At 38.1% G+C, this 18,209-nt stretch overlaps 1 protein-coding gene across 1 annotated transcript in view; it reads left to right on the forward strand.

Annotated features, from left to right (window-relative positions):
• EXOC4 (exocyst complex component 4) overlaps positions 1-18,209 on the forward strand; it is a 668,442-nt gene that overhangs the window by 530,710 nt on the left and 119,523 nt on the right. Inside the window, exon 13 of the mRNA XM_037513395.2 lies at positions 815-970. Coding sequence (XP_037369292.2) covers positions 815-970 — 156 coding nt within the window. The remainder of the gene's footprint in view (positions 1-814; positions 971-18,209) is intronic.

Below are 18,209 nucleotides of genomic sequence, written 5' to 3' on the forward strand. Positions count from 1 at the left end.
TCATAAATAAATGTCTTTTCTGTCACCTAGGATTGATGGTGATGATTTTTTTAGACCATTGAAATTAGTTATGGTGATAGAAATGGTGAACAGAAAGAGCAGCTTTTAGTTAAATTGAAATTGAAGCTTTAAGAAAACTTTATAGGTACATTCCGGTAAGAGCAGTGTTAGTAGTCGACCCATGGATCCCATTACAGGAATTGAAGGTTGACAACCGTGGGTCGCTGGTGCAAACCCACTGGAAATAAAACAATCAAAGACTTTTTCTGCCTGACATCAGGAACAGAAGGTTTCTCTATGATGGTAGATCTGCTTTGAATAAAAGGGTGTCCATAGTACAAAATATACCTTCAAATGAAACTAAGAAGTAGTTTAAACCAAGAAGTAAGAGAACAACCTTCTGTGACACGTCTGTCAATATAAATGTTCAGGGACCATTTATATTATCATTTGACAGCCGCCTTTTATGTAGATACCCCACATCTTATTTGCCCAACATCTTTCTTGAATGATACCCAAAGCCTACCATGCGCTTGTACTTATCCTAAGGGATTAACTATGATAAAGGGAGCTAATCAGTGTTACTTGCCTTCATAGTTACTCAACAATGAAGAAACTAATAATAAGACCTAGAAATGGTGTTACCCAGTAATGTGACCTATTAATAGTGTCACTGTTAATAGTGTCAAGTCAAGTCACAGAGTATGTTAATAAGAGAGATGGGCATGGGATTTTTTTTTTTAAACAAAGATGAGGAATGCTAACTGGAGACTAGACAATGTGCTGAAGTACCTTTCCTGTTGGTCTTGTTTAGGGGCATTGTCCAATCAGAAGAAAAGCTTGTTATCAGTGCATCTTGGGCAAAAGATGACGACATCAGTAGACTCTTGAAATCACTACCAAACTGGATTAATATGGCTCAACCCAAGCAGCTGAGGCCAAAGAGAGAAGAGGAAGAAGATTTTATAAGGTAAAAGTCTATTTGTCTTAGTTATACTAAACATAGGTTAAAAAAATCTGTTTAGCTAATTCTTTCTTGATATTTTGACATTTCTAAATAGCAAGCAGCAATTAAATGAACTTAGCCAAGTCCAGTTTTGTCCTACACCTCATTTCTCATGCCAATATCCTCAAAAATTAAAAAAAAAAGAGATGGTTATAAATCAAATTTTCAAATTTTTGCTAAATTGAATTAAAATATTTTTTAGTATGTTGGCCATTCTTTCCTCTTAGAAGAACACATCTCTCATTTATTCAGCAAATCTGTATTGAGATTCTGATGTGCCATAATCTTGGAAACATGGCAATCAGATTAAGTTCCTACCCATAAAGGTTATGTTACAAGTGTTCTTAGCCTGTTCTGCAGCTCATAGAACTGTTCGTTAGACTTTCTAGAAATAGAAATGTGCTTCCCACATTTGAACACGTACATTGTATTACCTGATTGATTCCTGCTTATTTTAACAAAAGTTGGGTCTCTCTCTCAACTGACTCACTCAGCATTCACCTTTGTGCAAGTTAAGGTATTTACCTACTCATGAAATTGTGGTCTGATTGATAAAGTTACTCATTTTCACATGCTCACATACCACAGTGAAACATTTTCATCTTTGTCATTTAGAGTTCTATAAAGTGGAGGAAAAATTGAGGTAATGCTTTATGATATTAAAATTAGGTTCATCCTGTTATCTTTTGCCTATTCAAGTAAATGAATAAAAAGTTAAAATAAAATCACTTTAAAGACACAAAGACCAGAAAAGGAGTAAAAGAAGTGTAATGGCCAATTTTTTCATTCATCAGAGAACTGGGTTCCTCTCTTTCTCAGAATAAGTTGCAACTGTAGATAAATAGGGCACTTCTGCTCACAAAATAGAGTGTGTTCATGCATATGTGTGCCATATTTTAAAATTTGCTATCATGCAATTTAAAACCTTCTCAAAATCATACTCAAAAAACCACCTGTAACTTAACCTAAATTCTTCCGTTTTTTTCTTCTTCTTGTGTGGTTTTCTTATTTTTTTTTAAGATTTACTTTTATTTGTTTGTGCATACAAGAATGAGGCTGTAGGGCAGAGATGCAGGGGGGTGAGAGGATTCACCAGAGACAGAGTGGGGAGCAGAACAGGCAGGTCTATTGAAACACACTGCTGAGGGGAGCAACAGGCCAGTCAGGAGAGACCTGAGCCATGTGGGTTAGCTCCCTGGCAGGCAATCAAACTCAAGCTGCAGTGATTAGTGATAGAGACTTTAACCCCTGCACTGCCAGGGAGGCCCCTCATTGTGGTTTCTATGCTTTTCTCTCATAACTAATGAAGGTGAGCTCCTTCTGATATATTTATGTATTTATTGATTACTAGAATATCTTCTTTCATAAGTTGTTCAGTTTTTAATTAGTTTGCCATTTTTAATTAGTCTCTTTTCCCTACTTTTTTGTAGGAATTCTTTATCTAGATGTAACTTCTTTGTAATAGATCAAAGGGAGATACAAATGTTATTTTCTCTTGCTTTACAAGTTACCTCTTTACTCTCTTAATGGTGTCTTTTTACCCGTAGACATTTTAAATTTTATTATGTCTAATTTATCATTGTTTATGGGTAGGATATTTTGTATGCTATTTAAAAATCCTTTTTAACATCAAAGTCACAGAGATACTTTACTTCTATTGTGCTGAATATATTTTTCTCAAGCTTATGAAATAAATGAAAAACTCTTAGCTACTATTCCCTACTCCTATTCTCCACACTTCCCCTTAATTTACATCATGTTGTCATGGCAATAGTAACAAAGAATAGCCTCATGATTTTTCTATCAAGAAACATCAATTGATTGCATCCCCAAGTAGAAATAATCAAAACTGACCTTAGGAAAGAGGTCAGACCACATGACACTACTCTTTCTCAATATTACCATCACATTTTCCTGCTGCGAGATCTTTTATACTCTGGGTAGAAACTTATTCCCATTCTTTCTCTTTAAATATACTCATTTATTCTGGAGAATAAATTATTAGTCTCCAACTTTTCAGGTTACTTTAAATAAACGTAGTTCTTTCTCTAGTTCCTCAGTTTAGTATTATGTAATTCTTTAATTATATTTTACACCTGCAAAGAGAGTTCAGTATTATTATTTATCTTCAATAACACAGAGTGAAGGGGAAAGTTTCTAGCCCTCTTCCCAAAAAGAAAATCTGTTCCAAGAGATAAGTCTCCATATACCTTATGTTTCTGATTTAAATGAGCTAGAATTTAGGTCCTAGGTCACTTTACTCTTGCTTGCCTTATTGAATTGTATCACCTTCCACCATAAATGTGAAAACAAATCCAATTATACATAGATTTGTAAAATATTTTGGTGCTTTTCCATATGCATTATAAATTACGTGCAATCCTAGGTATGTAACTCACTGAAATGTTAATGAGATTATATACATGTAGCCACCTTCCAGATCCACATATAGAACTTTTCTAGCACTCAGAAGTGCTCCCTGCAAGATTATCATTGTTCTGACTTTTGTCACCATAGTTTATTTTTTGCCTGTCCTCCTGTGTTTTAGAAGTTTAATCACAGTATCTAGTTTTTCTTGCCAAACATTATGCCTAAGAGCTTTGACCATGTTTTTGCATCTAGACAAGGTTTGAAAACAAATTACATCTGCCTTAGCAAAAGAAAAATAATTTCTAGGTCTGTTTATTTTGCATGTGACTGATTCTTTCCTCTTCACCTGCCACGTTCCCTGTCCTGGTTAGAAGTTGAAAGCAAAAACACATGCAATTTGCAGCAACATGGATGGAACTGGAACGGATCATGCTCAGCGAAATAAGCCAGAAAGAAAAAGAAAAATACTGGATGGTCTCACTCATAGCAGGAATCTAGAAAACTTAAATAAGGGACCAGGAAAAAGAATAACTGTAAGAAAGAAAATATCAAAATCAACAAACAACTATGAACCAGAGACACTCTAGGGGGGTTGGAGGTGGGGAAAGGAGAGACTGGGGTCAAAATAAAGGGGTTTTAATTGTATGGGGAATATAAAAATAAAATTTAAAAAAAAGAAAGCAAAAAAAAAAAAAAAGAAGTTGAAAGTGTAGGTAAATAGGAGTGAACACACTTCATTTATATTCCAGTGTGGTAGAGTTGACAGAGAGCCTTGATTTAGTACATTAGAGTGCCATAGCGCATGGCATGAGCCAGAAAGACTGGAAAAGTCACACTCTACTCCTATAATTAGTTTTTCAAGCTCAGAGGGCTATTTGGTGCATGGATGAATATAACATCCAATGCCCTTTGTAATGAATAAAGGTTATGTTCCCCTCATTACCAAACGAGGCCTTTTCCTATTCTTATTTTTTAACTAAAAAAATAAAATGTATTATTTCCAGGCTTAATTTTGAATAGAGGAAAAAATAGGTCAAGCCAGGGCTTTAATAGAAAAAAGAAAAATAGCAAATATCCTTTTGTTTCCAAAGAAGCTGAAAGCAGGCTTTCTAGCCCATTGTCTTTGCACCTGTCATATACATATATATTTATCCTTTCGAAATCAATGAATTTCACTGATAAAAGCAGCCCTGCTTTTTAGAGATGTAATTAGCGGAAGAGTAAAGATGTTTGAAGAAATACAGGGCTGTCCACAGGAGTTATATAGGTATTGGAAGGCCATATGTTAGAAAAACTGTCCCCAAGATGTTACCACACACTTACTCTGGGTTGCAGAGTTGCAAAGAATAAGGATCATTTCTCTAAAGCCAGATTTGAAAACCCTTAACTGAAAAGATGTGATCAGCAGGACTAGCACCAGAGTTCTCAAGTGATAAAAGCCAAGGGATATAGCATTCAGAAAAGATAAACACATGCAATTTGCAGCAACATGGATGGAGCTGGAAGGGATCATGCTCATCGAAATAAGCCAGAAAGAAAAAGAAAAATACGGGATGGTCTCACTCATAGCAGGAATCTAGAAAACCTAAATAAAGGACCAGGAAAAAGAACAGCTATAAGAAAGAAAAAATCAAAATCAACAAACAACTATGAACCAGAGACACTCTATGGGGGGATGGCGGGACGGGGAAAGGAAGGATTGGGGTCAAAATAAGGCGGTTGTAATTGTATGGGGAATATAAAAATAAAATTTAAATTTAAAAAAAGCACTAATCAACTATATTGGTTATGCATATAGTAAGTGATGTAGGAATCATGTATTTTAAACATGTATTTTAAAATATTTGCAGATTTTCATGTGAGAAAGGCAACTTAGTTGGCAAAAAAAGAAAAAAAAAACCTACTAATTGATCTTGAACTCTAGAATACAGAAAGGATGGATTTTGATAAAGAATGGAGTCTCTGGAAAGATTTCACAATCAGGACAGTAAGAGTTAATAGTATCCTGCACTTGACAGTAGCATTTTGAGTTTTCAGATACTGTTAATCCCCTTCAATAGATGCAACTAAGGTGCAAAGAAACTATGTAACTTCCCCATAAAGACACAGCTAGAATTTGAGCCCAGGTCGTCTGGCTCCCAGAGCTACCAACCCTATGATCAACCAGCCTAAAAATGGATCAGGAATCTGAACACACATTTGAGCATTCCTTTATATACATTAATCATCATAATTCTGACTATTCATTTTATGAGTGTCATCAACTCATTTTATGCTAATGTCACAAATATCATCGAGGTTTGTCTCAAACATCATCGAAGTTTTGTTTGTTGTTATTGGTCTATACTCGTTGCTACAAATGGCAGGATTTCATCTTTTGTTAAGCAGCTGAGTAGTAGTTCCTTTCTAGAGACAGCTTATCTTGGGTCCACTCACCCATCGTTTGGCATTTGGGTTGATTCTTTCTTAGCTATTGCGAAAAGTGCTGTGGGGGGCATAGATCTTTTAAAATGAGTCTTTTTGTATTTTTCAGATAAATACTCAGAAGTAGGATAGCTAGATCATATGATATTTCTACTCTTAAATTTTTTGAGGACTGTCTATACTGTTTCCCGTGATGGCTACACCAGTTTACATTCCCATCAACAGTGTATAAGGGGTTCCTTTCTCTCCATATCCTCACCATTGCTTGCTATTTCTTGTCTTTTTTTAAAAAAGATTTATTTTTATTTATTTATGCATACAAGAGCTGGGGTATAGGCCAGAGGTGTAGGGGGGTGGGGTGAGAGGATCCACCAGAGACAGAATGGAAAGCAGAACAGGTGGATCTACTGATATACACTGCTGAGGGGAGCAGTGGGCAAGCCATGTGGGTTAGCTTCCTGGCGGGAGATCAAATTCATGCTGCAGTGGTTGGCGATAGCTTGATAGCTCTGAGACTTTAACTTCTGCGCCACCAGGAAGGTCCTATTTCTTGTCTTTTTTAACAGTTGCTGTTCTTACAGATATCTGGCAATATCTCATTATTGTTCTGATATGTATTACCCTAATAATAAGAGATGATGAACATCTTTTCATGTGCCCGTTGACCATCTCTTCATCTCGTTGGAGAAATGTCCATTCAAACCTCTGCCCACTTTTAAGTCTTCTATAATAATAACTCTTTCATAATAATGAGTTTGGATGTATCATACAATCACTTACATTGACATGTGATTACAGTCTTGGCCTCTAAATGGAGACTCACTCAACTCTGATGTTTTGCTTTCAACCCAGCCTGTAAGCTTTGTGATAGAAAGGATGATGCTTTTGTGTCTTTGTTTTTAAATGGGCAGCCACATGGAGGTGGCACTGCCTTAGAAGAATGGGGGTTGCAGTTTCATCTCTAGACTTTTGTCCTACCTATAGGCCACAGTTGCTATAGGCCATGGCAACTCTAATTTTTTATTCTAGAAGAGATGTATTTAAACATATTTTTTTCTGTACTCATGATAACACAACACTATGAATTCATGTACAAGGACAGAAAGATGGACTGACAGAAGAAATTATACATTAATGCTTATGTGGATTAAATATGTCAAAACATAATAGACTGTCATTCTAAATTTTCTGTCTCCAAATCTAAAATGAGAAGTGCAGACACAATTTTCAATTGTAATATGTTCCATTTTTAATTTTTAGAACATTAAATTCTCTTCATACATTTTATGTTATACCTTGTACAAAGCCTTCGTTTCCAGAAACTTAAAGAACACTGTCCAGGGATACCTATAGAAATTAATTTCTAGGAGGTTGCTGTCTTAGGAACTGTTTCAGGCAGGGAGACTGCTCTTGAAAAGTGCAACAGCACTCTATTTCTCACACCTTATATTTTCTCTGAAATAAAAATATTTCTAATTTGATAATTCTTAAGTCTATAGAAAACTTGAAATAAGTCCAGTGAATGTGACATACCTAATGCAGATTTCAAATATAAGGGAGACTTCATATATGAACACACACTTCCCTCTTGCCAAATCACACAAAAGTAGTAGACCCTTTTGTCTTAAACCCACTGGCCCACACCACTCAAGAACGAGGGCTTCTCCTACAAGCCCATACTATTAGCATATAGATTAATTTTATGATGCTACCAAAATGTGTTACTATAAACTTAAAACAATACAGACTCATTTTCTAGAGTTCTTTAGGTCAGAAGTCCAACACAGGTCTTAAAGAGTTAAAATCAAGGTGTTAGAGGTAAGCCCCTCCCCATTATGTTACATTCATGAATATTTAAAATTCAGTGTATTCTAGTCATGGCTACCATTTTTTGCCTTTTAATTTTTTATTGAGGTATAATTGAAACACACGGTTCTGAAGTGTTCAGTGGGATGAGTTTTGGCAAGTAGGTGCACATCTGTAACCTGCAATCCCCATCATTGTGTGAACATTTACATTACCCCAGAAGCTCTCTTGGCCTTTTTCCCTTCAAGGCAAACTTTGTTTTGATATCTTTGTTACAGATTCCTTTGCCTATGCTAGAATTTCAGATCAACAGCATTACAAAGTACCTATTCTTTGTATCTGGCTTCTTTCAGTTGGAATAATGGTTTTGACCTTCATTCATGCTATTTTTTTGCATCACTATTTTTACTATCAAGTGGATTCCATTCTGTGGATAAACTACAATTTGTTGTTCCATCTCCTATAGGAGAGGAATTTGAGTTTCCAGTTCTGACCTATTATGAATCAAACTGCTATTAATATGCTTATAAAATTTTTGTGTTCATATGCTTTTCTTTCTTTTGGGTGAACCCACAAAAGTGGAATTTCTGAGTCGTAGGTTGGGTATATGTTTAACCTAATGTGAAACTGCCAACAGAGAGCCCTGATTACTTCACATCTGTCAACATTTTGTGCTTTTCTGTTTTTCTGAAAGAGCTTATATAAGACTTTTACTATTTCTCCTTTAATAATAGATAGAATTCAACAATGAGGTCTTCTGGACCTGCATTTTTCTTTTTGAGATGCTTTTTCTTACGCCTTCAAGTTCTTTAATATGTAGGTCTAATTTGTATTTTCTGCTATCATGTCCATTTGGCAATTTGTGTATTTCAAGGAATTCTTTTCAGTTTTTCTAAGTTGCTGAAGTCATTGACATAAAATAATTTAAAATATTCCCCTATTGCATTTCTATTATTAGTAATATGTGTTTCCTTAGCTTTTTTCTTGATCCATTTGTTTAGGGTAAGAGTTGTCCAACTCTTTCTGTAAAGGGACAGAAAGTAAATTTTTAGGTCTTTGCCAGCTTTTCAGTCTTTTCCATAGTCTCCTCACTCTGCTGTTCTAATAACAAAGCAGCCATAGGTAATACACAGATAACAAGAGTAACTACATCCCAGAAAAACTGCATGAACATTTGATTTGTTTGGGGGACCATAGTTTACCATCCTCTAATTTTATGAATTTTATAGACTCTTGAGCTTATCAATTTTATTAATTTTTTTGAAGAATCGATTTTTGGTTTCACTGATTTTCTCTATTGTATATCTAGTCTTTATTTCTCTGATTTCTTTATTCTTTCCTTCTTGGGTTTCATTTGCTCTTCTGACTTCTTAATGTCAAGGCTAAGGCCAGAGATTTTAAACAATTTTTTCTTTCATTTTTTCAAACAAAATTTTATTGATTTCCCAAGCTATTCAGATGGCAGGGGTCTCTCTTGACCTTATGTCACCTGCTCTTCCCACTCTCAGGTTGACCCTCTCCCCCCTCCCCTCCAAACCATCATATTCTTCACAGTCTCAGAGCTATTTTGTTATGATTTCCTCACTTGCTTTGGTTATTTATAGTCTACATGAGAGGAACAACTTGATAATTTCTCTTAGTGTGTCATCCCTTTCCACAAGTCATTTCTCATATTTGCTCATTTGTTCATCCTTCTCTTCTCCTTTCAGCCTCTGCCCATGTAGAATTTGAAAGTTTTGTGTCCTCGTCTCTGCCCCCACACTAACCCTTGAAACATTTGTAGAGTCTAAACATATCAAGGGATTGCACAAAATACTGTTTTCTCATAGATTTTTTTTAAATTTACTTTATTGCTAACAATCGCCCATCAATCCAGCATTCGGATCTTAAAAACATAGGAAGGTGCCTGTTATGGTAGGAGATCTACTCTGAGATTTGACACATCTGTGTGTGCGCCTCCTTTCTTTACGTACTCCCTCCGAGTTGAATGTTTAAGGAAGTCCAGTGTCAGGATAAGAAGCAGCTTCTGTGTGTCTTAGGGTGCGGGGGGGCAGCTATTTGAATCCTTGGACAAAGGGAAATGCTGAAGCCACTGAAACACATGAGAGTTTGTGTGGCTTGTGACCCTGATTAGTAAACGAAGAAGAGAAACTAGCTCTGTTCTGCCATTGCTCCAGTGTGCAGATGAGCTCAACTTCCTGTAAGTGCTTCAGTCTCTGTACAAAACGCCTGGTAAATGTTTGCTGTCTTTGGAAGGTCCAGTCAAGGAAAACCTCCTGGTTCAGGCTGACTGACATAATAATTTTCAGGCTCTGGGTCATGGTATATCAGTATATTATGGATTCATTCTAGTGGGCCAGGACCCACCTCACAGTTTAGGACATGACAGCAATCCTGAAAATTCAATGACAAAAAGACGAATAACTCAATGAAAAAACGAAGAAAGGATCAGAACTGACATTCTCCAAAGATTTTTAAAATGATCAAAAAAGCACATGAAAGGATGTTCAATATAATTAGTTGTCAAGGAAATGCCAATCAAATGAAAATTATAATTCACATCCACCAGGATGACTATAATTTTTAAAAAGATAGATATTAACAAGATAGATAGCTTTAAAAAGATAGATCTTAAAGAGATTTTAAAAAGATAGATATTAACAATTGTTCTCTACAAAATGTTATAGAGAAATTGGAACCCTCACATACTACTGGTGGGTACATAAAATGATAGCACATTTTGGAAAACAGTCTGGCATTTCCTAGAAAGGCTGAAGGTATGTAGTTACCATATGACCCTGCTTTTCCACTCCTAGGTATATATGCATTAAAGAAATGAAAATATTAATTCACAAATGTTAATGGCAGCAATTAATTAATGCACAAAAATAATTTGCGTATGTTAATTGCTGCACTAGTCATAAAAGCCAAAACATGGAAACAACTCAAAACTCCATCAACTGATGAATGGACAAAATGTGGTATATTCATACAATGGAACACTATTTGGTAATCTAATAAATGAAGTACTGCTAAATGGCTGAAACATGAATGAAGCTTGAAGACATGTTAGGTAAAAGAAGCCAGTCAGAAAAGATGACATATTATATGATTCCATTTATGTTAATAGGAATCACATTTGAATGTCCAGAGAAGAGAAATCCATAGAGACAGAAAGTAAATTAGTGGTAACCTGTGCCTGAGAATTGAGATTGAGAATACGAAGTCTAATAAGAATAGGATTTTTTTTTGATTGATAAAAATATTCTAAATTAATTGTGACATGATAGCATTATGGGGGCTAGATTAAAACCCATTGAGTCTCATGTGTTAAATAGGTGAAATTTATAGTATATTAGAAGTATACTAAAAGTATAAAAAGCTATGATTTTTTAAAATGCCTGTGCCTGACTTCTACCTGTGGCCAAGTAAATCAAAATTTCCGCAGGTAGAGTTTGTCTTGGGGTATTCTTTTCCCGTAAAATGGTGTTAGTTAATAGCATTGGTTTACAACATTGTATATGATTTAAGGGAATAGAGTCACACCTTTTTAGATGTGAATACCCCAGATATTTCTAGGGTTTGTTTTGGTTTAGTTTTCTGTCCCTTTGTTTTGTTTTATTATAGTCTGCATTTACATGTTTTTTGTTTGTTTGTTTTAATGCTTTCCTGGTTATGCTTTTCCTATACAGCCAGGGTAAGAACCATTTACTACCAAGATCACACTCAGGCCAGAACACCATAAATCCATGAGTCTGGTGTTTTGTGCCTGTTCCAGTGAGCAAGCTGATTTAGAAGCACAAGCGAAGACCTAGTGTACACACACACACACACACACACACACGTTTTGATGATGCCATGATTAATTTCTCTGAGTGTCATGTCTGAGTAAATAGAAATGCAGAAACCTCAATTTCCCTGAAATCAAATAAATAACTTAATATTGTTCTAAATCCTAAGAAGGACCTAGGAGAAGACAGATTGCTCCTATTTCACATATTCACCTCGAATGCAAAGAACACCCACTGCCTGGTTCCCCAGTCTGCCTCTGTGCAGAATCGTGGACATTCCGCCTCATCAGCCGGTCAAGCGCATGGCAAGTTTTTAAATGGTGGAAGAAAGAAAATGGGCAAAGAAACAGTGGGCAAAGAAAGAAAATGAAAAATCCTTGATTGTAATTATTGAAGGAGACAAATGTCTCAGAAGAGTGGTTACTTATTAAATACGAAAAACAGCTCCTGATACGATGGGAGGTGATGAAATGTGCAGGCACGAAAACAGTGCCAGGATAGATGGAGTGATGAGATTTTGCAGTTTCTAGAAGCAAAAAAGAATATTGTAATCAAGATAACTGGATTATTTGACTACTTCCTTTTTATGAGGGCTTAGCTAAGAGCATTTTAGAAAAACAGTTTTTACAAACCTGATTAAGGAGCCCGTCAGAATGGCACTACCACCATTATTTCTGACACAGACAGATTAGACAGGGTTTGAATGGGGTGAAGATTGAGCAGCTGTACAAAGCAGAGGGGATCAGTGGAAGATCATGGTCACGTCTCATAAGAATCAGCAGGTAATATTGGGGACCTAGATAGGTGACCTGACTTTTTTTTAGACCCTTCATCATTTTAGGCTCTGACAGATACAGCTTACTGATCTTGACAGGTCACTTTAACATGCCTCAGTTTATCTATACAGCAGAACTAATTAATCCCCAGGCTGAAGGATTCAGTTCCCAGTAGCATGGAATATGGCCAGACAATGTTATTAGGTCTTGTGTATGTCAAGGTCAACTGTGGAAAACAGGAATGACCTCAGAGGGAATTTAATGTAGGTAAGTAATTAAAACAGGTTAGTGAGGATCTGAGAGTCGCATAGGGGACACTGAAATAATCTAAGGGAAAAGAAGTTACTTCCACCCTTTAGCTGGGATGCCAAAGGGAAAACGCACAGACTGGAGCATGAAAGCATATGATTAAAGTGAGTTGAGACATAATAGGAGCTAAGAAGGATCTCCAAGGAGACTCACCAGGGCTGAGGGATAAATGCCCCACTTTTCCTTTCCCCTTACTCTTCAGTGTCCCTCCAAGGTCTCCCAGATTCCTTACCCAACTGGGAGCCTGGAAAACAGCCTGCCGGGGTCAGCCCTCAGGCCCCAATAAGGATCAGAGCAGGGGGAATGTAAGGAATGGATTGTAAGGCCCACAGACCTAGTACTTCTTGGGCCCACACCTTTTGTGTCTGTCTCCATTCTCACCTTAGGCCCTTATTTTAAAACTTCATACTTCTGCTTTATAACTCATCACCATATGAAGGCATTCTCCCCCTCGTCCTAACAAAGGAGCACCCACTCTTTAGTCATTCCATCTTAATCCAAGTCAAGAATCTACACACAGTCCAACATTTCAAGTGAGATGTGATTACTCATATTGGTGACCTCTGAACTTAATTGGGCAGTTAATTATTCTTGTGTACCAGCTTCTCATATAAAAGAATAGGAGAAATGTCACCTTACACCCATTCAGATGTTATTAAAAAATTAAAAAGAAAAAAGAACAGAAAAATTGCAGATGTTGGCGAGGATGTAGAGAAATTGGAACCCTTGTGTATGGCTGGTAGACACACTAAATGGTGCAGCTGCTGTGGGAAACAGTTTGTCATCTCTTCAAAAAGTTAATGCTGTGTGTTCCAGCAATTCTACTTCTCCATTTATGCCCCAAAATATTGAAAGCAGAGACTGAAGCAGGTACTTGTACACCAGTATTCATAGAGGCATTGTTACAGCTGCTAAAAGGGGGATGCAGCACAAATGCCCCTCAAAAAATGAAAGTATAAACAGTGTATTATAAGTGTGGACAATGAAGAATTATTCAGCCTTAGAAAGGAGATTGGGCCTCTCTGGTGGTGCAGCAGGTTAAGCACTGCGCTGTGAAGCTGTCCGCAGCCCCTGCAGTGCAGGTTCGATTCCCAGCACGGACAGGGAGACTCCCACATGGCGCGGCAGACCTCTCCTGTCTCGCCCACTGCTCCCCTCAGCAGTGCTTTTGTCCATCTGCCTGTTCTGCTCCCCACCCTGTCTCTGGTGAATTCTCTCACCCTCCTGCACCTCTGACTGTACCCCAGTTCTTGTATAAATAAATAAATCTTTTTAAAAAACTTTTTAAAAACTTTTCAAAAAAGGAAAATTTAGGTATATACTGCAGCATGAGTGAACCTTGAAAATGTTATAAACAGACACAAAAAGACATATGTTCCCACTCCTAGAAGGTCCCTCTAAAAGAGAAATTCATAGACACAAACTAGGATAGTTTGTGGGGGGAAGGAGAGACTAGGACATCATTGTCTGGGATAATGGAGAAATTCTGGAAAAGGATAGTGACGTTGAGCACACAATACTGTGGATGTATCTAGCGCCATCAAATTTTACCTTAAAATGGTTAAATGGTCCATTTTCTGTCTTGTGTATTTTACAATAAGAAAATATAGTAGGGTAAATGGAAAACAAAAAAAACCCATTGACTAATATATGCATAAAATGCTGCAGTCCCCTTTTCTAGGGCCAGGAAGTGACATTCATCACTTCCTTCACCCACCCACCCCCTCCTGTCCTCGCCTCTGCCGGCACCTCAGCCGCTCACCTGTTTGTGTCGAACCAGCCTTAATTCCTGAAAGAGCTCAGTTCTCAGCAGTTCTGCCTTTCCTAGGCAGCTGTGGTTTTCCCATTTCCTCTATGACAGAAACGGAAGTACTGAGACAGGACTCAGTGAATCCACTGTAGTCCTGCCTTATACCAAAGAAGCAGCTCACTGTCCCCTTGGCAATCGAGGGCAGTCAGTCCAAGTGGCAGAATAACCCCTTTCTCTGCTTGTTGCTTCAGGAATGTGAGAAGCCCAGATGTCAAGCTCTTACCAATTTCATGTGCCCTTTGTTGTCTCATCCGTTGGAGGCACACCTTCCTGAGCACCTCTAGACCAGCTTAACCCCAGGTTTTCTGGGACAAGAACAAAACTCCATGAGTGGCTTTAGCCGTGAAAGGAGGGGTCATTTCTACTTGTTGTCTTTGTTTCCTAAGTCATATTTTCTTGTTGATGGGGAAAAAAATAAATGCACTAGATACTGATCTCTGGGTCAAAGCAGAACAGCATCCAGCCTCCTGTTGGTGCCCAGCTGATACCATCACAGAGCCCTGCCTTGGTCCTCTTGTCCTTTCCTCAGGCCAACTCCTTCTGGGGGATTGGGTATCCAGCAAGAGAGAGGACTTCTGGGAAATTGTACCCTGCCTCACTTCCTTTTGCTAAGATGTTTCTTGGCCGGGAATTTTGATGACTTAAGATATCATGTTAGTGAGGAAGACCGAGTAAATCTCCAAACTTGGTGCTGTCAGGATATACGTTATATGACTCTACTTCTGTAGAATCGTTTCCGCTGCTATGAAAACATTTCAGGCAAGGAGAGGAATTCCATTCTCAAGAGTGGCAGTGACATGTACAGTGTCATAGGATGCAACACTGCTCCATCCAACTTGCAGGAAATTTGTGTGAATCTAGTTCACCATTAAAACCAGTCATTGCCCTCTGCTCTGTTCTGGATCATGGAGAACTTGCCCTGTCATTATCTCAGGTACTCAGTTATCTCTCAGCTGGGTCAGCCATGGGAAGCAATGGGGGAAGATTTAGGGAATGGAGCAGGGGGAGACAGTGTAGTCACTCTGACTGCATATGTTATGATCAAATATGGCGCACAGAGCTACAAATCAATCATTTTGAAACTATTTGTGATGTTTCTTTCATACGTGCATTTAGTCAGCTGAAAATGCATGTGTTTTCTTGCCTTCCTAAGATTTCAGCTTAACAAAATTATTTCAGGACTAAGTAGAGACAATTTGGAGCGCATTTGGCAAAATTCTTTTAAATGAATTGCTGTCAGATAGACCTCTTTAAAGATTATAATTGTGTGATAAAATTAAGTGGATCAGGTTTTACACTCTTGGCAAAATTCTCTTCAATGAATTCTTATCAGATCATGCTCTTTGAAGATTAAAACTGTGTAGAAAAATTAAGCTTAACAGGTGTGATGGTCTTCCGTTTCGTGGGCTTCTGTGCGAGCATGCTGGCCTAGTGGTGAAGATGCCCTTGTACAGGGAAACACACAAATTCTGGGGTATTCTTTCTGTTCCTGGGATGTTAAATAATCTTTGGGCATTTACTAAACCCTCTGACTTCTAAGCTTCTGTTGCTTCATCTCCACAAGATAATGATGATTCTGCTGCCCATTTTACTCAAAATATGTACAGTCTTCCATCAAATAATATGCTTTCACTGTAAGGAGAAGATAGTGAGTAAATAAGCGTTCAGATCTAGAAAAAGGATGCAGTTCTGGCCCAGATGCTGGTGGCAGCCATTGCAGCCAAAAGGGCATCCCCAGCACCTCCCCTCCCTTTCTGTCTTCAGCCAGTCCAGAGTCACAAGCTCAAGCAGCCTTCAGACCGACCAGCCATGGCCTCCCAGCTTGGCTCAAGAAACTATAATACCATCCTCCAGTTTTACAGCTGAAATTCCTGATATGTCCACTCGAAAGGTTTTCTCTTTTGCAGGAAGCTTCCCTTTTCATGTAAAAACTAAACATGTCCTTGGGAGAAAATGTAGAAAATAAGAGAATGGCCTCCCTGGTGGTTCAGCGGGTTGAGTGGAGTGCTGTGAAGCTGTCCGCAGCCTCTGCAGTGCCAGTTCGATCCCCGCCGGCCTCGGAGCAACCCACATGGCTAGCAGACCTCTCCTGTCTCACCTGCTGCTCCTCAGCAGTGAATTTCAGTCAGCCTGCCTGTTCCTCTCACCCTCCCATGTATCTATCCTGTACCCCTGTTCTTGTATAAATAGAATAAATCTTCAAAAAAAAAGAAAGAAAGAAAATAACAGAGAAGCACAAGGCATGATCCAGTCACTTCGTGAACGCTTTGGTACATATTGAATAGATCTCCAGTTTATTCAGCTTATATAGATACAAAATTTTCTTTTTTACTGTCAGAGTACAATTTTATAACAGATTCTTTTAATCAGCTGCATATCACAGCTAAAAATATGCTATACCAAACATTTTTCTATGTTAGTAACTATTTTCTACTATATAATTTCTAATGAATGCGTCATTTTCCACAGTGCAAATATACCATTATTTATTAAATTAGAGGGTTTCAAAGGAAAATCTTTAGCAAAGCAGCAAGAGCCATCCCTTAAGGTCATTATAACACATAAAAACCGTCCACCAAGCTCTTTGACACACTCGGATACTCGAAGGAATGATGTTTTGTGTGAAATGGTTATAGCTGTCAATCATTTATTCTCGATGTCGTGGCTCCTGTGCTCTCTCCAGGTTGTTAGGGGGTGATTATGGATTCCTGTCAAATGAGATGTCTGCTATGTATTCAACATGAGGCAGTTTGTATTTTTCTCAGTCTACTGCTCTCCCGTCGGAGGAGGTTAAGCAAATCTCAGTGAGCTAAAGGGAAATGGGCTAGGCATCTAGTGCTGGAAGCAGACACAAACATGCCCGAGGCCCAGAGACCCCCCACACAAGCAGATTAGACTTCTACATAAATACATTTGTCTCGATTGTCCTATTCCACCCAGGGTCACACCTCCATGCATAAAAATGTCTCCGAGACTGTTTTTCAAAGCTCTTTGCCTCTCCTGTTGCTTTTTAACCACCCAGCTCAGAGGCATTTTGTGTGTGTGTGTGTGTGTGTGTGTTTTATATCTATCAAATATGATTAAGGGACTAGAAGAGTTGATATAAAAAGACAGATTAAGAAACCTAAATATTTACAACTTGACTGAGTGACAGTCAGGGGGAAGATATTATAACTGTCTGCTGGGCTCAAATTATGGAGGACACATTGTTTTGCTTTCCCCAGTAACTCGATTTCAGGGATATCTAAATTCAGAGAAAGTTTTCCGAGGATGACATCACTTATGGTAATGAGATAATTGTGTCAGTTAAGAATTGCATTTTGTTGCTTGTGGCACAAATGTGAAATAGCAGTGGCTTCAATATAGAATTTCATTTTCTCTCCTATGACATGAAGCCCAGAAGCTGTTGTCTGGGGCTGCATTGCAGTTCCATTATGTCATTAGTGTGCATGCCCTCCTGTCCTTAGCCTCCATCACTCTCGACACTGACTTTCATGCCAAGGTCACCTAATGTTCAAAGAAGAGCTGCTGCAGTCTCATGCTCCATGGCTGCCTTCTGGAAAGTGGGAATGCAAAAAAAGATCCCCACCCGCTAACAATAAAAGCATTTTCTTGAGATGTGGGGTATGTACACGATGGAGTACTACTCAGCCACTGAAAAAAAAGATCAACTCTTGCCATTTGTGACAACATAGATGGACCTGGAGGGGTTATGCTAAGTGAAATACATCAGCAGAAAAATAAATACTGGATGATTTCACTCAGCACAATAGAAAGAAGCTAAACAATGGATCTGACCAAAGGAAACCAAAACAAACCCTAGAAGTTAACAGAATGGAGGCCACTAGAGGGGGAAACTGTGTGAGGGATGGGAACAAAGGATGAACAGGACCAGTGGTCTATGGTAAAGGACTAGG

Source organism: Talpa occidentalis, unplaced genomic scaffold (assembly GCF_014898055.3).
Source record: "Talpa occidentalis isolate TD23 unplaced genomic scaffold, MPIMG_talOcc4v2.1, whole genome shotgun sequence".
In the NCBI taxonomy this organism is placed as follows: domain Eukaryota; kingdom Metazoa; phylum Chordata; class Mammalia; order Eulipotyphla; family Talpidae; genus Talpa; species Talpa occidentalis.